The sequence below is a fragment of the Malurus melanocephalus genome, unplaced genomic scaffold, assembly GCF_030028575.1.
Source record: "Malurus melanocephalus ecotype Western Australia unplaced genomic scaffold, MMel_1.1 scaffold_9, whole genome shotgun sequence".
NCBI classification, from domain to species: domain Eukaryota; kingdom Metazoa; phylum Chordata; class Aves; order Passeriformes; family Maluridae; genus Malurus; species Malurus melanocephalus.
Window position 1 is genome coordinate 1,383,323 of NW_026623241.1, and position 23,202 is coordinate 1,406,524.

At 33.4% G+C, this 23,202-nt stretch overlaps 1 protein-coding gene across 2 annotated transcripts in view; it reads left to right on the forward strand.

Moving 5' to 3' along the window:
- The window catches only part of FSTL5 (follistatin like 5), a 266,833-nt gene that overhangs the window by 127,777 nt on the left and 115,854 nt on the right, over nt 1-23,202 (forward strand). For both annotated transcript variants that reach the window (XM_057375528.1, XM_057375537.1), the window contains exon 5: nt 14,564-14,760. In XM_057375528.1, the coding sequence (XP_057231511.1) occupies nt 14,564-14,760 (197 nt within the window). The remainder of the gene's footprint in view (nt 1-14,563; nt 14,761-23,202) is intronic.

Genomic DNA, 23,202 nt, shown 5'->3' on the forward strand with positions numbered 1-23,202 from the left:
ATCAGCCCTACTTGCTTTTTTTTTTTTTTTGTTTTGTTTTGTTTTGTTTTTATCAGCCCTACTTGCTTTTTAAAAGATTTCTGCTTATCATGATGATTTTATTTTTCTGTGTTTGGTCTCTCTTTCCCCTGGCAAAATATGGAATAACAAATTTGCCAACCTGCTTGCAACCTTCACAGGTCAGGACTTGCTCGGTCTACTGTTCATAACAAACCTGGCATATGTGGACTTTCAGATTTATTCTGCTAAGGCTTTTTTTTATCTSTCTTTTTCTTAGTCCCTTGGAACTGTCAGAAAATGGTAACCTAGAGATCATACCCAGTTAAGATATAGATTGGTTTCTCAGTTAATAGCTAGAAGGTCTGCTCTCAGCACCTGAAATGCGCCTGAGCTGGTGCCTTGTAATTAGAAGCTTTCCCTGTGAAAACCAAGGGGGCTGATCTGAGCCAASAATGGGTAAGCAGCTTCTAGAAGCAAAAATATCAGTGCCATGCCACGATTTCTCCCCAGTGCCTGATAAGGGACWTGACTTGGTGAGGTGATCTCACTTTTTGCAGCATGCTTTAGTGTCAGGCTTTCACATTTAAATCTTTTCCTGTTCCTCTTCTTGAAATTCTTGTTGCCCTCTGGCACCTGTCCAGGATCTGAGACTGAGCCTGCCAAAATGCCTCAGGCATATCTTGGAAGCCTGGACACTAATTCAGGCCTAGTAACCCCTTCCTTAGGGTCAGATCAGCTTTAATTTCAGGAGCACAGACTCTAAGAACAGAGTGTAATTCACTTTGCTGACATTCACTAATTTACTGAACGTGACAATTAAGGCCATTAAGGTAAAACGTTCCCTTCTTAATGAGAWCACTTCTGTTACTTAGAATAGTTTGGGTACACCCCTCATGCCTCTGGTGTTACATGCCATATCCAAATAAAAAGCATTCTTCTAGAGGACTGAAAAAAGTTATTTAGRTTATTAAACTTGAAAGGGCCTTCCAGAAGCCCCTTCACATCCACATCTCTTCAGAGTAAATGTAAGCAGTGCGTTTTGTGTAGGTGATAGGTTCATATTTAGTAACAAACTTATGTCTTCATTAGCGTGCCTCCTCAAATCACTGATACTTTTTTCAGAAGGACTTGTGATGCCATGAAGCTGTCCATCAGGTATTTGATCTCCAATGCTGACCCCAAATTCCTGACCGTTTGTCTTGGTGGGCTTTTGAAAAATAATGAATTTTTTGAAACCTCTTATGAATCAGAAAGGATGAAACTGCTTTGAATGTTCACAACACACTTCAGCTGACCTACAAATGTGACTAGATAATCCCTTTCTTGGAGATAGTTATGGTTTCTTGCATTTTCTGTTTACTCTCACACAGCAGTGTATCCTTGCTGAATGACTGCAGTTAACAGCCTTTAATGAAGATTGTTATTCCAAGGAAGGACTCAAAGTAATTTTAATTGGTTAGGGCATTTCTTGAAGTCACTAAAGTTTCGAATTGATAGTTCCGTAGAGTTTTAAAGAAACGTTAATTTAACAAAAAGGGAGCTCTTAAAGAACTACGTGTCATGTGCACTTGCTTTCCAGCCTTTTCATATTTATTCCTGTTCAGTCCCATGTTATGTTGTATACAGTATGTGCAGAGGGGGCCACGCTCCAATTTTCATGCTGATTAGAAGACCAAAAATATTTCTTAACTCTTAGCAGCCRCAAAATGCAAATGCACATGTTCACTTCTCCGAGGCCTCTCTGAGAGTTCTGCTTACTGGTAATTAAATTTTCTTAACATTGACTATCTCAGACGTCAAAAATATATTTGCAGTATTTGTGAGAGGATCTTGACTATTGCTTCTGACAATGGAACAGGTGAAGTTGGTTGGTAAAATAAGGTTATTAATTTACAAAGGTGAACATCTGTATCTAAATACTGTTCATTTTATTTCCTGCGAATACATCTGACGAGATAATAATGAATTTCTGAGATGTATGAAAGTGAAAATTTTTTGGATTCATGTTTTCCTTTAAAACAAAACAGAATCCAGGAACACCCCCCTGTTAACCCAGATGCAAAGAATATCCACACTTACAGCTCCRGAAAAAGGAAGGCAGCAATAGTGCCAATGACTTTACCATCTTCATATTTATCCAATTTAAGGGTTATTTTTTGATTTCTGAAAGAAAATTTTATGTCCATTCTCCCCACTTCCCCTTTACTAGATAGGGAATGTAGAAAAAGAATAGAAATAAGGATTTYGTTTCATTCCCAAGTTTATTTGCAGAGTAAATGTCTCTGGAAAACCTGCAATATATTGCTGTGGAGAACAAGCAGGAAATCCARCTTTTTCGGAGCTACTGGAATATCTTGTAAGCAAAATTATTCTCACTATGTAGTGCTTTAATCCCACTCTTTTCTCAGAACAGGTATAATAATAAAAGTACTACTACTGCTGCTAACACCACCAGCAGCAATAATGTTCCTTGCTTCTAGTACGTGGATGTTGTGGTTCYCCTTGGTTGTAAATGATGGAGTTCAATCTCCCAGTTAGATGAGACTCCCAGACTTAAGTTCAGGTTACTTGTCACTGGTTGGAGGCTCTGAAAACTACCTAACTTGAAAATAATCTCAGAATTAAGGTAATATGAAGCTCTTTTCTACCTTTTTTTTTTCCTCTTCTTCTCTTTTTAGTCAAGGTCTACAGGCAGATTTAGGTTAAAACTGCGGAAGTTTACATATCCTTAAAAAAAGACTGACACAGTCAGGGTACCTGTCACAGTATACCATTGTCACCAATGTRCCTGTCACAGTACTAATGTCACCATTTTCTTTGCAATGTATCACTTTTTCTAAAGACTTCAGTCTTTAAATCAGTTTTGTATGCCTATGGATACTAGAATTARAAGACTTCAAGACAAGTAATAATTAATACATGCTTTTTGTTAACAGGCAGGGATTTTTAAAAATCTGCTTTGTGTATCTAATTAGTTACAATAAGAAAAGCCTGGTACTAGTATTTAGAATTCAGTCACATTGAATCACTAGAGATTTTGTCACCATTTGTCAGTGCACATGGAATCTGTTTTACACTGTATGTTGTCTATGAATTCCTTGTTACTTTTCAACTAGAATGAGGTTGCAAAAATAGATTAGAGTTKAACAAATCCACAAAGTAATCTGATAGTAGTAGCACAATTGTATTTGTGAATTTTCTCTCATGTATGAAAAGGGAATATTTTTTTCAAAATGTTAATTTCTTTACCATGGTGCTGTAAAATGAAGGGATTTTTACCAAAATCAAATCTGTGCCTGCTATTTCAAGCAAGCAACAAAAATGAAATTCATTTAAAGTTTGTTTCTTGAGTTTCTTAAATGAGTTTGTGGATTTAATTTCTGAGGACCCTTGTTTATATCTCCAATTATTTCTATACAGCAGCTAGTAGTTTACTGTAATGTTGCCACTGCATTTCTGGTTTTCTGAAATTACAAAAATGTAACTGCAGCTAAACTTGTTCTGTAATATCTTAAGCAGTATTATTCAGATACGATTTTCCTGTTCTTAACAGGGTAATTGACACTTTTCCACAGATTAAAGACTTTGAACAAAAACTTATCTTCTATCTTATTTGCACAGAACTTGGCTGTTGCTTTATTTTTGTCAGTGCACATAAGTATACATATTTATATACACACTCTGTTTCTGACATATTTTCCCAACATATTTTCTCTGGAACTGTAATAGCAATATCACATTTCAGGGGGTTACTTTTTATTTGCATTTAATGTTTGATGTATGTACTCTTATTTGTTAACTTGTTTGATATTTGCACCTGTTGTTTAGCAATCTGAAAATTGAAACACAATTGTTTTCACAATATATTTGTGCGTGAAGTTTCTATGTTGTCTGCGCCTCATCTTGCGTTACTTTCCTGCTGTTGTATTTCTGTTTTGTATTTCTGTTAAACCCATGCTGGTGCTACTGTCCTTTAACAGGGGTAACTGAAATATTACATTKGAAACTGGAACTGATTTTATTCTAAAATAATATATCATGTGATAAGGTWTAGTATTTTGAAAATTAGTTTTTCCATTATATTAAAGAAGAATTTTAATCTGATTGTTTCTTCAATAGTTTTGAGGAAAACATGGCCCTTTTCCCTAATTTATTATTTTAGAGATCCATCAGATATATTAAGTGCTCTTAGTAAATGTTCACACTTTTTCTTAACAAATATATATAATTTTCTCTAAGTTAAGGGTCTTTTAGTTAGTTTAATTCTGTCACTGAAAGATTCTCTGCTCTTGATGTACTCTTGGCTTTTTCTCTCCGGACGAGCTAAAACTTCTTGGAGGGAGTGCATGGCTCTATCTCCATAAACCAGCTGAACTTGTATGGCTTCAAAACTGTGCAGAAACTTTGCAGAGTATATGGTGGGGCAGAGCATTTCAGCATGGTTTGAAAATCACCCTAAAGAGAAATACCCCAAAAGACAGCCTATAATRTTGTTTTCTCATTCAGTATTTGTTTTCAGAGACTGAAAGCCTATTTWCTTTAAAGTCAAACTTTGAAAGGAGGAAAATACAAATAGCAGATGTGGATGTAACTCTTCTACAAATAGACAAGAATTRTATCCATTTTGTACATTCCATGTTTTGAAATCTTACCCTACCTCCCTTCATTTTTCTGTGAAAAGGAGATGTATAGAATGAAAACTGTCAGTTTACACAGCTTGTTGTAAGGGGATAGATGTACCCAAAATTGCTTTGTGCCACATATTAGTTGACAGGTTGAAAGTCCATATTTTAAAGTATTAGAAGTTATCTTGTGATCACTGTCATGTTCATACAGATAAATMAGACCACCTGTTTCTGAGTTTTTATATAAAATACAGTGACTGTACCTGTTCAGGAAGCAGTGTACGTGTTACACAGCAAAAAGACAAGCTTCCACTATCTCAGCATTGTGCTCAGTGATCCCTAATATGTTCCCAAGAAAAATCATTAACTGGCCAACACAAACATAAATAAATTTTAGCATTATTGAAGAAATATAACATTTGATTGCAAGAGTAATAAAAAATTCATGAGAGCTTTCCACTCTTTATTGACATGAAACAAGACAGATCCGGAAAGTGCTTGTAACATCTAAAAATTGTGATTATAGTTGCTATATGGTATTTTCATCCACAAATGGTCTTTCAAACAAAGAAACAATTGAAGGAGAAAATTCCTTATGCATCTTCAAAACTTGTTTAAATAGAATCAAGTATAATATAAATCATTTCAATAAGTAAAATGAGTCATATCAAGACCACGTTGCCATCTTCAATTTCCTCTAAATTTCAGCTGAAATTAATATACTATATGAAATGCTACCATAAAATTATAAATATTAAGTTTTTGCAGAGTGTAGTCAAAACTTCTTGAAAAGTGTATTGGTGAAACTTAAGTAATATAGCAATATTGCACACTTTGTACACAAAATGCAAGAGGAAAAAAAGCGTCTTGAATCTTGAGGAGAGTTGAATGTGACAGAAMTTTCAGAACTCTCTTCATACAATAAGGAACCCAGCTTAAAAAAAAACTCTTTACTTAAAAAATGAATAAGCAGGCACAATGACAATGTACTCTGGAAGTTCTTAGAACAAATGATTTCTAAGGTTAGAAAAATATACGGAAGGTAATTTATTTCTAATCCTTAGGAAAAAGTATATCAAACTTAAGAAAACCCTGCTGATTCTGATAAGTGAGATGGTGGCAGGAATGGAAGAATATAAATTTTAGAAAATGAATATATATTTTCAGTTTTTGCATAGCTGCATTGAGTTGGTATTTCTACTTGTATGTGTGTAAATATTTCTCTTGGAGTAGAATTTCTGTGCCTTTCATATGTCTTATTTTTAAGCTTGCAAAAAGTATTTTTCAAAAAATCCATTTCTATTTAATTCTTGCTAGACTTTAAATTGTGGTRGGTTAGAAAGGTTATAAATAGTGTGATAGAATGCTGGGAATTTGAAGTTTGGACTTTAGCCTTACTCTATATACAGTTATAAAATGTTGAATTTTCAGTAAATTTAATCTTTACTTGCTCTAGGTTTTGTTGCTGTTTTCTCTTGTTTGTGTTCTGATGGGTACTGTGGTGTGTGGGTTTTATTATCTTTGTTATTTTTTTTAATTTACTTTCTTTTTTGAAGAATGAAACCCATTGTTTTTGAAGAAAATCTTGTCTAAATTTTATAGAATTTCCTCCCTAAAATGTAATGGAAAGGTGGATTTAATACCTTGTTTAAATTCTGGCAAAGTCCAATTTGAATAAATGCTCYCCAGTTTGAGAGATTGTCATAATTTAGTCATAATCAGTAGATATTTCTTTTTGAAGTACATGAAGGRTTGTATCCAGAAACATTGAATAACTAAGAAACCAAAGAGAAATAAAACTACTTTTTAAATCCCTATGTCTGTGTGAATGAGGACATTTTCTGCTGAAGATTAAGTGCTGAACAAAAAACACTTAGAAACAAAGCTTCAGCTGTAAGAAAACAAAGCTAAGAACTTCATTGTAGTTGGTGAAAAGCTGGAGTCTAATTTTTTCTAATGCTTTTTTGCATCAAACCATAAATGTGAAATGTCTCTACTAAAAAGTGTTCTAAAACATAAAACAGGAATTCAGGAATRTTAAATTCAAATATTGATCTATGCACTCTAGGTAGCCTTTTCTGAGACCGTGAAAGAAAATAATCAAAATACCATTTTCTGGTCAAAATRCTTTTGTGCATAATCTGAGGAACTTTGCAAGATTCATACAGCAYTTCTAAATGAAAGTCAGATTATGTAGACGTAGCTTTTGCCTTGCTTTGGTTTACATGACTCTGACTTCAACTATGAGTAGAGCAGAAATTCAGACAAAATTGTTTGTGATGGAAAGTTATTGCTAATTTTTAGTTCCATATATATACACACATAGAACTAAGTCTGCTTTTCCTGTAGCTAGAGACTGAATGTAACAACTTGTTCAATTAGCATCAAAACTCAGCTGTGCAAAGGGTGAAACAAAGGAAGAAGTGAGCAGAGGTGATGGTGGAGAAGAAATAGAAATTAAGCAACAGAACTGGGTTTTTCCCCAATATTTTAGTAGTGTTTTAGTTAGGCTTAGCCCAGTCTTAATATCTCACCTTCATAATCCTGTTAATATTCTGCATCTCTGGGAAACTTTTGGGAAAAGAAAGATTGTGGCTTAATATTTCCTCTCTTTCAGTAACTTTTTGCTTTTTTGTTTGTTTTTAATAAGAGAGAGTCCTCAGATGAAAGCATCTCAAAAAACAGAAGTGGAATTCCTCATAGACTTTCTGATGCAGCCTACATCCCATAAGTGTTACCTTGCTGGATTTGGAGTAATTTTTCATTTTTTTTTTAGTTATTATTTTTAAATCTAGTTCAAAGCATTTCACAACTTTCATAGTATCACTTTAGATATTTCAAGTCAAAATTTGTTTAAGCCCTGTGGGAGGAAGACTAACAGCAATGGTTGCATTAACTCTACTAGAGGGAAAATAAAATGCTGCATTAAACTTCTGTCTGAACCTTCATTTTTAGTAATGCCTTCCTTTGGGACACACTGCTTTTCTTGTCTTCCCTCTCAATTTTAGTTTTAAAAAGGACAAAGAAGCCCAGATTATTTTATCAATGTTATACATTAATGTATACTTATGAAATGGAAGCTTAATGTTAGAAACATTAAAATGTATGAAACAAACAGAGAAAAACTATCTAAAAGCTTGAGCTGGATACAAGAAAATAATTAACAAGACCCCTTAATTTGTTAAATGCACCCATTTACATCTCTTCTTGTCCATTGCATAATACCACGAAGAAAGCATACAAGATATGAGAAATTCTGAGGAGTGATATCACTGTATGAAAATGTGGATTTGAGTTGTTTCAATACAGGGTCAGTCCTGTAGAAKAGTCTGCATTTTTCCGATACAGACTAGCACTGCTTGCACAGTTTGTGATGCTAACACCCAGTCCACACAACACAAGCATTCATTGTTTTCTCAGCTGTGGAAAATGATGTTTTACTCATTATYGTCCACCTGCTCTAGCTTTCAAGTGTCATCTTGAAGGTGAAAGTTTATACAACCTATTTTCTTCTGTCAAAAGGTCTGTGATAAAACAGCTAATTCACATTAACAACTACAAGACCAACACACACCACTACACCAAATGCTGATTTTRGTACTTTGCTTCAATTTATAGTTACTTTTGTACTTTATCTTTCTGACTTTATATAATGTTTCTAACCAGTCCTGGAAAAAAAAAAAATAGATGAAATTAGATTACCTATTTTTTCCATTTTCTAAATGCAAATTTATTTCATCTTCTACTGTTACTTAACCTAAATGGTATTTCTCTAAGGAAAATGTTAATAGTTTRTCTGAACTTTTGATTGTTTAGGCAYTGAAAAGCTGTTTCTATAYWTCTCCTGTGTAATTAARTGAAATTATTAGTCTASTCTTAYGACTTTAGTTTTGAAAAATCARAATGGTTAAGAACATTTTAACTGGTGATATCTGAGGAAAGAACCTCATTATTGCTTATTTACAAAGTGCACTAAGGTTTTGAAAATCTAGCTTTCTTTCTATTTTATATAGCAGCTATGGTAATTGCTTAGAGGTATTTTCCAAGGACAGTGACAGATATAACTTTAAAATTTTGTATTTGTGTGCTTGTCTCTGGATAACTGGGTATTTATTTATGTGGGGGGTATTTTTATATGTATATCACTTAAAAATAGACAACAGTTTTGAATGTTCTTAACAATTTTTGTAGCAGCTTAGACTATTTACACAAAAGAATTGAGTAGTTGAAGTCCTTAACACCGAGTACCTTAATTTAGACAGTAATGCTGAATTTAAATTTACAAAATTATGTYATTAGAAATTATGAATGCTGCATAATAAGACATAAAGGAGCACATCTGCTGATTGAGTGCTGTGTAAATTACCAAACCCCCTCCCAAMATGCAGAAGCCAAACACAGAAAATGTCTTTTTTATTTCCTTTTTTTTTTTAGGCACTTTGAATGTGTAAAGCTGAGTGGCTTTTGGGCCAAAATTTGCAGCCCTGGAAACTCATGTTTTTTTTAAAAATGGTAGACAATTCTCACCTTTCATTTAGAACACAGCTGCAGCAGGGAAAAGCTTTGATGTTGCTTTTGAGTGTAAAGTTTACCTCTCTCCCAGTCTCAAACTCTGGACCATAGGTCAGAAGTTAGGTCTATGCACAGATGAGATTGATTCTCTTGTGGTTCCAGRGCTTCAGGGAGAAGACAAAGAATAAGGGTCAAAATTTTTGAGCTCTGTATTTGGGAAACAAGAGTTTGATATTGGAAAAATAAAATATTGTGAAATGATATCTGGTAACCTGAAGATTCTTTCAGATAATCCTAAGCAATTTTAGTGGTCTAAAATGTGCATTTTATTTGATTTATTTGTTTAGCAAGATTACCGTTTTCATGTTTTATCTACAGATGGATCATGAAAAAATGTTGAATGGATAAAGACCTTCAAGTTATCTCTTATGTTTTGTTTGAAATTGAATTGATATGAGATCATATCAGTAGTGACTTTATCCTATGTGCAGGGGTTTTTATGTGCATGTGTATGTGCATATGAATGTGTGTGTGTGCAAATCTGAATTTGTTTCTACATGTGTGTATGTATAGATCTATATGTTATCTTGGATTAATTTTTCATGTTTGGTCCATGCAAATTTGTAATTTTGTAATTGTTTTGACTAATTAGATTATTCTGAAAATATTTAGGATACAGAAGGTTTAAAGTATGCTTGCTGCTTATTAGCTCCATAGCATTTCCAAAAATCTGATTTATGTAAATATTGGTTTTGGTTTATTTAAAACTTTCCTGTGAGATATGGTCCACTGAAAACTAGTCACCATGTCTGGTAGACAAAGTTATTGTAATTTTAATGGAAAAATGTAGAAACCATTTGTGCTATACAGATAGAAATCTATCAATAGATATAAATAGACACAGCTAAAACCCAGCGCAAAATCCTAAATAGCTCAGAATCAAATTGTCTCTCAGCAGCTGATGACYTTTGTAGGGATAGATGTCCCATGAATATTAGTGAGTCAACAGCTATCTGACATAAGGGCTGTTCCTGTTAAATGGAAAGCTGAAAGTATTATTCATGAATGTGGTGGAAGAACTGAGAACAGAAATCAAATGGTTTGCTTTATTGTGTTTTTTAAAATATGTTCATTCTTTTCTTCTCTGTCTATAGTTTTTTTCTAAAAACTACAAAATATAAGAATCTGATATCTGACTTTGGATTATCTTAGCTGACTCTTTAATATTTTTCTGCAGGTGCGAAGAATGTGTATATTCCTTTGCCATGTTTTCATAAATAATTAGTTAATTGTGTGATAAAGTTTTCTCTTGCGACTTAAGGAAGACTAATTGTTAAACAGAACATTTTTTTCTGTTAGAGGAAGATACCATCAATTCAATACTGTCTGGAAGGACAATAGCACTCAAAATCTCTACTTTCAGCTGTTTCCTAGGTAACAGAGATACAGCTAAAAACTGTTGTACTGAATGAAAGGAAACAGCAAATGTTTCAATTTTTCTACTGTTTTTGAGTTTGAATGAAGTAAACCCTAGGACTATCACTGCTTTAGAAATTGAAAGATATGGGACTGCAGAATTGCACTTAGATTCCAGTTTGTTTTGTCACTTTTGGGTTTCGGCACACCTTCTGTGATTGCACAGACACTGTCAGARGACTTGTGAAATAAATCATAGCAGAGTTTTCTCATTTATATTTTCCTTTGTTTAGTTGGAGTTTTTTTTTGACAAAAACTGCTGTGTAGAAGAACTGATCCTTTCCATAAATGAAACAAACAGGCAAACAAATTTTCTGTTTTCTTGTTCTATTATTACTTTCTAGTATTTTTTTCAGAAAATAACTATTATTTTTGTAGGAAGTCTAGTTCAAAAATGAAAGAAAAAGTACTAGAAAACTAAATTAAGTTAATAAATTATATGGGTATTGGTTACCCTTTCATGTTTGTAGGTAATTATATCAAATTTAGTGGCCGTTTTGGAAGTAATGTAATTGTAGTATATTCCCAGKAGTTTGTCTTTCTCAATTTTGTTAAGCATAAATTACTTTTCCTCACTATAAAGGCTGACATACTTAATCCCCATTTACTGTTTCTGTGTCATTGAGACAACTATTTCACAACTAATGTTTGCTAAATTAGAACATAAATAAAGCAACCAAGTTTTCCCCTGTGCTGCTACTCCAGCCTGGGGCAGGTCTCCTCTATACAGAGCCTCATTCTTGTAATTTAAACATCAGCTTCACATTTCCTCAAATACTGCAGTAAAAGGCAGTTATGACAATGAGATAAGAGGGCAATTTGTTAATAAAATTGTACCCTGTGTTGACTWGGAGTGTCTCATTGTTTCCTTGTGATTTCCTTATGTGTCAGTAAYATCCATTCATCATGTTTGTCCTTAAATTCAAGATTTGGTGTGAAGACTGCTTTCAAGTGTGTATAAAATGAAAAGGTTTTAATGTAGTACAGCTGTGGAAGCCTGGCTTACCACAACTGCAGTTAGCTGAGATCATTAACTGAAGGTTCCTCTCTCACTGGCTCAAAGTGCATTGTCTGAATTCATAGTAATATTTAGAAAGTGAATGTTAGATCAAAATATGAATAATATAGTTGTTCTGTTACAACATATTACTTTCCTTAATTTGTAAATGAAGCTTTTCTACAGGAAGTACCCAAATTTATGGCAGTAGCAGTCTCTCACATTATTTTTTATTAGACAGCATTTATGTTTYCTACTAAAAAATGATCTTTTTTCCCTTCTGGAAAAATGTCTAAATAGTTTATCAACATGTAACATGTAAGTGCTCTTTTGTGACTATTATACTAGCTATAGAAGTTTGTGCTCTGCAAAAGGAGTAAACAAAAAAAGAAATGTTGTGGAAAATGTGTTGTCTGAATTTTCTCTGAACAGGTGTTGTGAGAGAATACGTTAGTTCATTTTTCCTTAAGCTTTAGATGTAAAGTTAATGTTTAAAGTGCATTAAAATGTCTTTCCTGGACTGTGATCAAAATTCCTTTAAAACTCTTCTCCATAAACTCTATTTTAAGTTAAAAGTAATTAACTAATTATTGCAATGCTTTTCATGATCATGTGATACATAAATTTAATTGGTTTCCCTCTACATTTATATGGTTTGTAAAATCACTCATGGAAATCTATGTGCAATTTGAGCAAAAGTTGTTCAGAATTTATAATYAAATAATCTTCAATATTCTAATGAACATTAGCAACATTATTGCCTTCATAGAGATGAGAAATTCTTTTCAATTCTTGATCAATCATTGATGTGGGAGACATTGTCCTGGGCTTCAAAGGGGAAAAAAACTGTCAGTSTGACTTCTATTGTTAATTTTCTATTTATTTTTTTTAACTCAGGCACTGAGCAATTCATCAGTGCTACTGTGACAATTCCATGATTTAACAGACATTATTAAGAAAATTGTTTTACTGTGTTGTGTATCTCTAAAGAATAGAGCTTTGCTGTTTGAGCACTGCAGAATGAGACTTTTTGAGCACAAATAATCTACAGGAGCTAAAATGTGAATGTGGTAGCGCGGTCTGAGCAGTACAGTGTCTATAGAATGTTTCCTGTGTTCCTGGCCACCCCCAGCCCTGCCAAGAGCTTAGGTAGAACAGTGTTCACCGTCACCTGAAGCAGCATGAAGCCAAACCGTTTTTTGGAAGACAACACAGCCAGAAAAGTTATCTACGGGAGACAAAGATGATCCTTGTTTTCTTGCCCAGTCTCTTGGAGTTCCCCCAAATGAATTAGAGAATGTTCAAGTTAAGTGCTCTTTTCCCTCCCCACCACCTGGAGCCTACATCCACTCACATGGCAAGGTTTGCTCGCTGCAGCTTCGGAATGCCTGAGGAATAAACATGTTTCCCTACTGAGTATTTCTGCATTAGACCCCTGAAAAGCAGTCACATAGAACTCAACTCTTACAAATTGAATGGCCTCAATCTTCACGCCTCTGGCAGATGAGGACAAATATGCAAATGCTATGCATAGCTTAGGCTGACAGTTAAATACAGCTTGGGTTTGTTTATTTCTGTTACTTAAATAGCTGCATAACAGTTGGTGGCTTTTAGAAAAACCAAAACAGAAAAGGCTAGGGTGGTTTTGATTCCAAAAAACATTTTGTCTTCTGCCATGATTTAACCTCTATCATAAATCCTTCTCTTCTAGATCTGAGTTTTTCTAGGACAGTGACAAAYATTTGGGGACTTTTTCTCTCTCTGTCCAATGAAATGGCTGTGAAGGTGTTCATAGTGGTACAGTCACCATAATGATGTATTTACCATTAAATAAACATACTAAGATAATAAACTCCAGTCCCATACATGTAAATTAAATGTTCCTTAAAAGATCCCYTAGCAAAACAAAACTGCCTAAGCAGTTTCCAAGAGGTAAATAGTTGTTTCTCATTAATCCTTGTATCTTCAGAATAGTGACTAAAAAGCAGATTGCAAAATAACTTTCTTTGCTAATCAGTATAGAGCTCTGGCCTTGAATTCATTCCTTGAAGTTGCATATTAGATAGGTTTAAATATATATCTGCCACAAATACATGGTATTATGCGGTACATATTTCCATATCTCGTCTTATAAAAAACTCTTTTGAAATCTAAGGTCATCTTAATAAAAAAACCCGAACAAACCCTTTTAAACTGTTTTACTATCCAATTTAAAATATGCACCAGCTGCCGTAAGAGAGCACCAGACATACATTATTTTGTGCTTTGGTTTAAAGTAAGTACTGACTRTAATCACTGCATGCAGGACATTTCTGTAGCATTTTCCACTTTATAGAAATCTTGATAATGGAAAGAATAAACCAGATTTTGTCAAAGATATCCTTTCTCTTTCCTTGACAATCCCACCTTTTCTTGTTTAAATAAGCTTGTGATGTCTAATAAATGAAAAAGTAGAGATAGCTTATGAGCACTCAATAGTAATTTCTGCTTTCTGAATTCAAATATTATTATGAAATATATAGCATACATTTTTCTATTATATTTGTGGGGTTTTTTGCATACATTGCATTTCTACATTTATATGAAAAACCTTACCAAAGATAACACTTTAAGAAATCCTCAGATACACCTTGCCAGAATGTTAAATAGGAAAAGTACARGCTTGGAAACCAATAAACATTTCCTTAGTTTCTATAAAGAGAAAGCCTTGTCTAAGAAAATATCTAAAAATGCATAATTTGTTTTTGTCCTAATTTGAAGACCAGACAAGTAAATGTTATGGATCAAACTACTACAGAATGAATTTCTAATCTTTTTAAACAACCCTGTATGTAGTGTTATAAGTGGTTAATACTCCTTACTTTCTCAGTTTTGGTTTTTGTTTTATTTACTTTTAAACTTTTAATAGGAAATAAATCTCAAAATAATCTTGGTTTGTCTGTTTTCTTTTCAGGGGATAAATGCAAAGCTACTGAATACACTGAAGTGAAAAATATGTTRTTGGATCTACAAAACCAGAGATACATTGTACAATCAAACGACAAATCCTTTGGTGAGAAAATGGCTTTAAAGAAACTTCTGGTAGATCAAATGTTCAATTATTTTGACTCAGACAACAACGGACTTGTGGACATTAATGAGTTATCTCAGGTAAGATTTAGGCCTTTTTTCCTATTAGCACAGTGACTATTCAGTTGTCTTTGTCAGGACATGMGCACTTGTCTTAGGATACTTTGGAAAATGTTTGTGAGCCTCTGAGGGGGAAAGCTTCATCTGGGAATTTTTGAATGGCTGAATTATTCAGAAATTCTGTAGTGATTATTCAGAAATTTTAATATAATGTTTTGAAATATACTGCAGTAGGTTTGAACACTCTACGCTGCTGTGACCAAGTATAAATTCTTCACTGCATGCTTCATACAGTCCAGCTGTATAGATGTATTGTATAAGCTGAGAACAACATAATGAAGTAAATCACTTCTGTAATACTAAATAAGTACAGAAGAAGTCTTGTAAGAGAGTTCATGATAGCCTCTAAATAACAAATTTAAATAATTATGGATCTAAACCAGTAATTGCCGCTCTGGTAGGAGTAACAGAACTAGCTTTATCTAAAATGATTCATTCTGTTAAAGAGTGTTGATGGGGYAAATGAACTTTGATTTACAAGAGAAATCTATTTTAGATCTCAAAAATATTTGAGAAATCTAATCATGACTAAACTGTATTAATGGGTCTAATACTGCACAGCCAATTGAAAGTGTAAGTATATACTAGGAACTTTTAGATGTGATTGTTAGACATTTTCCTGTGTTTTAAATTGCATGGCGGTATTAAGAAATAGGCTGGAGTTATCATTCCCATATAACTCACTTAAAAAATTTTAGAGGCAATTTCAAGGACAAAACATGATTGCAAAAATATGTATCATATGTATCATGTCAGCTACTAATAAACTATTTTAAAAGATTAATTTAAAAGTATTTTTCTACACTTTTATAAGATTGTATTTTCCTGCTGCTTTTTAGAGTCTCTCAAAACTTCAGCTTTCAAGGGACTTTGGTACCTGTAAATATCTTGCAAATAATAGTTTTTATGTGAATATATTATGTGTAAGGATAACACAGGAATCACATATATAGATTTGCAAACTATATTTAATGCTTCTCTATTCAGTTGATACATGATTTAAAACAATAAAAAAATCTTCTGTTATTGTGTTTTCAAACTTTCTATACATACTTTCCTCCATGTACTTTTTTTTTTTTTCTGTAACGTGGAATTTATTATGGCAACTGTAAAATAATGCTTTTTCACAAGTATGGAGACAAGACAAACAACCTTAAACCCCAAACATGAGCTTTTTGATTTTGCTAAAATTCATTGCAGAAACATCAAATTATTCAATCTACAGATTAATGTAAAGAAAATTCCTTGTTAATGTATGTTTTGACAAGACACAAAATTAAACCCCAGGAGTGGCCAGTGCTGGAGCAGTTCATGAAGAACTGCACCCATGTGAAGGATTCATGTTGGAACAGTKCATGGAGCAGTGTCTCCTGCAGGAGGGGAAGAGTGAGGGTTCTCCCTCTGAGGAAGGAGTAGCATGGAGAACATGTAATGAACTGACTGCAGCCCCCATTCCCTGTCCCTATGCTCTGCTGGGAAGGGAGAATGTAGAGAATATTGTCAGTGAGTTTAAGCCTCTTGGAGKAAAGGTGTTTTTAATATTTGCTTTTATTTCTTATTTATCTTACTCTGATTTCAAATAAATTCAGTTAATTTGTCCCTGTGTTGAGTCTGTTTTGCCCATGATGGTAATTGGTGTGTGTTCTCTCCATGACTTTCTCTTGGCCCATGAACATTTTATTATATTTTTTTCTCCCCTGGCCAGCYGAGGAGTGACAGAGAAGCTTTGGTGGGCACGTCATATCCAGCCTTGGTCAACCATCCACAGGGAGACATAACTATACTTCTGAAAACTTTCTCAGGATTAGGTGACTTTTGCTCGGTTGKGTTCACAGAAAAATTTTGAGTTGTCGTAACTTATAGGTGCTGTCTGCATTTTAAATGTAATCATATTAAGGGGACATGGAAAGTAACATGCTTCCTGTAGAAAACAAAGACTYCTGAAGTTAATTTATGTTCATGTGAATATTGAACTTCAGTTTATAGTGCATCTTAAATTTTACATCTCATCAGTCTTGCTGTGCAGTCAGGCCCTTGAATTGCATTTATTATCTCATAGGTGTCCATATATTCATCCTACCTAATGTAAAATTGAAATGAATCAGTTGGAGATTGGAAATTGTGACAGTAACACTCCAATTTTATTGATATATTTTGGATCAAAAGTCATTAGGGTTATGAATTTGCATCTTGATGTAAGAGAAACTAATATTCTTCTCCCAAAAAAAGCCAAAGTCTTTCTTTAAAAAAAACAAACAAAACTGTTTCAAATAGTAAGAACGATTTGTTGGTTTTGTTTTTTTGTTTTGTTTTGATTTTAATTCTTCAAGTTTGGTAGCAATAAACTAAAAATTGGCAGACTATTTTTTTTCTACTGTTTGAACAATTGTAGCATCTGGGTATAATATTTTTCATGGCTTTGTAGTCCAGTACAGAATTGCAGCTGAAAAATAATTTTAACTCAAATATACTGTGCAAATGTAATGGGAAAACAGTGGGATTATTTAGCTCCATGCAGGCTAAATGGACTTTTTTTCCCCATATAAATTCCTTTCTGCCTTGACTGCTTTAATCACTGAGTCTGACTAATTTAATGTTTTAGTTCCCAAATCCTGTATTGGCAAGTAAGAAGTGACTTGATTTTGAAAAGACTTATAAATTTAGCCTTTTAGACCACTCTGTTTTGAGTAGGTACTAATCAGAGAAAGTATCTGTCCTTCCAAAAGTGGGAGCTATGAAATAGATGGGATTTTCATCATCCTCATCACCTCTGATCAGCATATCTGCAAGGTTTCTAGTAAGGTGTGGTGGKTCCTTAATGGGTTTGGTTTGTTTTTAACCCATTTTGTTTTTGAAACATTTTGCATAAATCCAAAATAATGGAAGTTTATTGAATCTTCTGGTTAGCTAGGAATATTCTGTGGTTAACAGACTCATTTGTTTGTCTATTTTATGTTATGCAAAACTAAACCGGAATTCAATACACATTTGTAACTGAAATGCCAGTGTTTCTATCACTGTAGACTGCTTGATTACTCTATATTGTTTTTGTTGTATAGAAGAGGAAAAAGAGCAGAAGTGTTATGTGTAGGCATGGGAATAAAATGTGTTTTTCCAGTTATGATTGCAGTTATTCTGCTGTGGTGGAACTGCCATTTTATAAACAGTAAACCATTTCTGGTTGCCATCAGTGAAAGATGCATAAGCTCTCAAAATGTTTCATCTTGCTGAATAATGAAATTTAARTTCCTTTTTGAAGGAAGAAGTATGTCAAGTGAAATAATCTATAYTTGATTAAACTTAAAGATGCTTTTTTTTTCTATATATTTCTTACACGAGTGAGTTAAGAAAGCAAAATGTTACAGAAAACAGAAGTGACATAGCCTGAAAGCAAATTGAATTAATAATAACAGTAGTAATAATAACAGTAATAATATTCCTTTCCCTCCTTGTAAGGATARGTTTTTAGAGTCAAAGAAAGACGTTAACATCCTTATTTATGAACTAGCATCTATATTTTCAAATACCTGAATATATTTCTTTTATTTACCAGTTTAACATAGGAAAAATTAAAATATACTACATTTCTATAAAAACTCATCCTTGCTTCTGCAAAAGCAAAATACCCCAAAGTTTTTTTGGTTTTTTTTTTTTAATTTCTGTATTAATGGTATTACTGTTGCACTTTATGCCAGCCAGCATTTCATGGGACTTGTTTGCAGACAGACAGCTTACACAAATTGCRTCTCTCTGTCAGATTTGGTTTCTCAAACTGATCAAAATACTTGGTTGGACCTTGCCATTTAAATTTTTACCTTCATGACTTCTGATTTTGTATCTAATCAGTGGTATAATTAAGAGTTATTTGGAGGGCTTGGAACTCGGAGAAGGARTAATGAGTTTGTCTCCTCTTATTGTTTTTAATCAACTTTGCTTTTCCCTACATGTTGCATAGGCAGAATAATATTCTGTATGTTGAGATATAGTTCTATTTATTTTCTGGCATTAATTARGGATTTCTTAATATTTAGATTGCGTTGCCTATTTTTGCTCACTAATCTAAGAAAAACTCAACATRTTATATTTGATTCTCGGTTCAAAATTAAAATAAGAATCCTACATGAAACTTTAAGATTGATGGAAATCAGACTCTTTTAGGGATTAGTAGTGAGATGAAGTATACAAACACTGTGATTATCATACAAACTCTAACATATTAATCTGTTTTAGATGCCTTTGCTTTTACGAAGTAGAAGCATTTCTCAKTATATTCTTGCAGGCTGTGAAGAAAGCAGCAGAAATCTTCATTTTTTGAGTAGGTTCAAGGACTGGTGCTAACTGGAAGTGAAAATGAAGTATAATGGAGCAGGATTTTGTTTGCACTCATTGTTTTATGGTGAAGTCCAAAGCCACAGGCTCAGAGTGCTGGTGGTTCTGGGTTTACCCAAAATTTTACCCAGCCCATCTGAGTGGCCCTAATACCTGTTGTGGTCTTATCCTGTGAGCTAGGCATCTGTAGTGTGATATTTGCAGACACCTAGGGGCTCATTTACATCTTCTGAGTCACATTAGATATCTGCTCTGCTAAGGGCAGAATTGGGAAGGCAGGGAAATGTGCTTCTCATTGCAGTAGTTCACAGAAAGAAATATCACATCTGAGCTATGTAACTGGATTAGTTTGGGATAGTATTGAGGTATTGCCTTTAAATGAAATTGAGTACATGCCTTTATGGGCAACTTTGTGTGGGTTTAGCAGTTCTGATATCTGTTTGCCCAGAGATCTTTGTGTCATTCTATGATGTACAAGCCCTGYATCTTCACTCACTCTACATTGTATCAAAGTTATCACTCTGCTGTAAACACGAAATAGAGGATGTTGTTGCTGCCCTGCAGAGCTTGCTGRTAAATTATAATATTGATTTAATGATTTAGCTAGATTAAGGGAACTTAAAGCAAGGAACAATTTACCAACCTTTATTATCAATTTYGTTTCATAGTTAATCGATTATTTCAATTTATGAAAAGCTATACTGCTGTGGAAGATGGTGGAACAAGTAATTGAAMCCCCCTTATGCAGTCAGGATTAATTTGGATCGCAGTGTTTGCTGTTTGATGTTTGATTGCTTCATCAAGCACTGAGTGGCACTGTTGTGATGAGGTACTTGCTTTTAGGAAAGATGAACGCACTTTAACTGAATGACCATATTTGTTTTAAAGGAAGGTTTTATTTGTAGTTGTATTTATRTAGCATTTTCCTTGGGGAGATATATAAAAACCATTAAACACAGGCAAGCAAAAAAAATCTGACAAATAAGACTTCAGGTAAGGTGGACTGATAAAGGATGTGTTATGTTATTTATGAATCTAGTTTCATTTCATTTTGAATTTCCCATTCAAAATGGGAATCTGCAGATTTCCCATTTTGACTGTCAGAAATCAGATTAAAATGAATGAAACAATCTATTCTGATGTGCAGTTTATAATTTTTAATGAGATTTCTTTTCCCAATCTTCTAAAATTTGGAATAGCACTGACTAAAAATCTGAGAGGCTTTGAGCTGTGGTAACAGTGTGCTGTTTCGTAGGAATAGATAATTGTGTGCTGTATCTTTTAGAAATGTAATCTTTTTCAAATGAGGCAAATCCTTCCTCCATGTTTCAAAGAGTATTAAAYTCTGATGTATGCATTTCATACTTTAGAAAAGACATATTTGATTTGAAAATGTAGGTAAGTTTCTAAGTTTTCAGTATTCAGGTGTTTCAAAATGAACCAGGAACAGATTGGCTGTATATTTTGCCTTTTACCAGTTTATAATATGGAAAGTAAATTCTTCACTGTCTTTATGCAAGTTCAAACTAAAGATTGTGGGCATAAATAGCTGTGAACCTTCTCTGATGTGAATTTTCAGCTAAAAAGTTTGAAATCAAATAATCCATGCTTGACTTGTGTGGCACAATCATAAAATTGTGCAGATGATCTTAATCACRCTTTAACCTTTATAGTAAGAATTTTGATTCTAGCATGTGACCTGCTAAAAATTTTGCCAGTTTTTCTTCTGCCTCCCTAACAAATCACTATTTAGTTTAAGCAAGAGGTAGACAGTCTGGGTTTAAATAATTCCTTGAATTTTACTCTTTTCCATAGATAGAAATTATTAGAATTTAAAATTTAAGGCTCATTGTTGGATCATTTATGAAACACAAGTGTGATTACATGATGGTGTATCATGCACATGGAATTTTATTCTATTTATCCTACACTTTTAAGTAACGTAATGTTTTGCAAAAAACTTCTATAAGGAAATGTGCAACCTTTATTTGTCAGGTAGTCATATTTGCTTTCCTTGAGTATCATACTGCTTGTAACTTCACATAACAGTTAATCTGCACTTCAAGCTGCGACAGARATAGGTAATTTTCCAAAATCTAAACGTCCACCCTCCAAGCTGTACCTGGTTGTGAGTCATATTTCATGTGACAGAATGTTCATCTCATGCCTCTTCCAAAGGAAAAGTCAACCAACAACCCAAGAGTTGAATAAAGGTTAATTTTGTTCCTGATCACCGAGTTAATCTGATCCATAGATCACATTGGAAAATTGGGAGATGGCTAGATCCTTCACAAGAGAATTCAGATTGGAACAGCTCTTTTAGCAGCAAATCACAGATAATTAAGATTAATCATTGTATGACTTCACTTCTGTACCTTCTAAAATATATCCTCAGAGACATTTTGGAGGGTTTACTGATGTTGAATGTTTTTTCCAAAGAAGTTCAAAGTATATCACCAGCATAAAGATGTCTGTACAAAAACRAACATTCAATCTTATATCTGTAATCAAAATGCTGCATTTACTGATGACAAAAATTAAATAATTGCCATGATGAAAAAATGTACCTATTTGTAGTATCATTATTGGAACTAGCACAATCATTCTATTTAATATGTTTTAAATTATTACTTTAAAAATAAAATTGACCAATGGTAAATGAAAAGCAACAAAACAGATAAAGGATTTTAGTTCAATAAATGGAAGATAAGAACATTCATTTGAAATTTAAAATGTGGTACTATAAATTCCTGTGGTTTTGGGATTTAAAGAAGGTTTRCTTCCACTTTAGGGGTAAAGTGACGTCCTTATTTGTACAATTGAAGATTGTGAAAGCAAGCATTTAAAACAATGAGGCACTGACAGGAACAATGCTTTTAATAATRAATGTCCCTTTTCCATGAACCAGCTGTGCTTTTAAGGACATTTCATTGCCTTTAGATCTCAGTGATTGCCAAAGTTTTCAATACACACCATTACATATTTAGTACTTCTTATATAACTGGAATGGATTTAGAGTTACTAATTTTTCCCAGACTACATTTTTGTCCTTTATGTACCAGCTGCAAGATCTACACAATTTCATTTTTTCTTAATTCAGTTTAATGTGAACTCAATAAAATGGCTTTTAAAGTATGAGAAGTAGTTAGTGCTAGTATTCAGGTCGCACAGTATGTATTTTTAATTGATAGTGGCAAAAGGTGGTTTTGTGGTGATTTTTCTTATCTCTGTAAATGGTTTTCATACTCTCTAATGTACTAACAAGGTGATTATCCTTTTTAATGCTTTTATATTATTATGTAGGAGATGACTTGTGGTAGCATAAAATGCTTGTGTCTATTCTTTTTCCTCTAATGCTCCTTTTATTCCCTATTATTCTTTTAGGTATTTTGTGTTCACATGAATAGTAACTGAATTAATTCCTTTGCAGAGCAACTGAAACACAAAAGCTCCCATATCCCTTGTTTTTCAGAAGATATCCYCCATTAATACAAGTATAATGGTTTTGCAATTTTTTTCTGGGAGAGTGATAGAGGGTTGGACCAGTAGTTAGTTCACCTATAAATTAAGTATAGCTATATTCCCTTTTTCTGTGCCTGATACAAAAGGGTAAACTGTGCAATATTACAACAAAGAGTTGCATTAGTTTGGGCTCTTTCAGTCATATGATGGTACTTCTAATACATTCCCAGTGTAATATGACACTTCTGAATTAATCTCAGCATCYTGAAAATTCTTCCTCAGTAGTCTAAGTAGATGTCTAAAACATACACAGACTTACTACAAAAATGGTGCATATATTAAAGAATATTTCTCTGGTGTAAGATCATTGGAGTTAAAAATCTAATAGCTATTAATTATAATCTATTTACAAATTGTATGTGTCCCCATTGAGAAACAGGAGCCTTTCCAGGTCAGCTCCTTATATAACAGGTCTTTGGTAAGGTAATAGGCTTGTCAAAAGCCTGTAAGAAGTTGATACAATTAGTAAGGTAGTAAGAGTTATTAGTTTATTTTGAAAGTGTCTGCATTTGGTTTCTGTGGTTAGCTATTAGAGGAAAAAGGCATTATGCC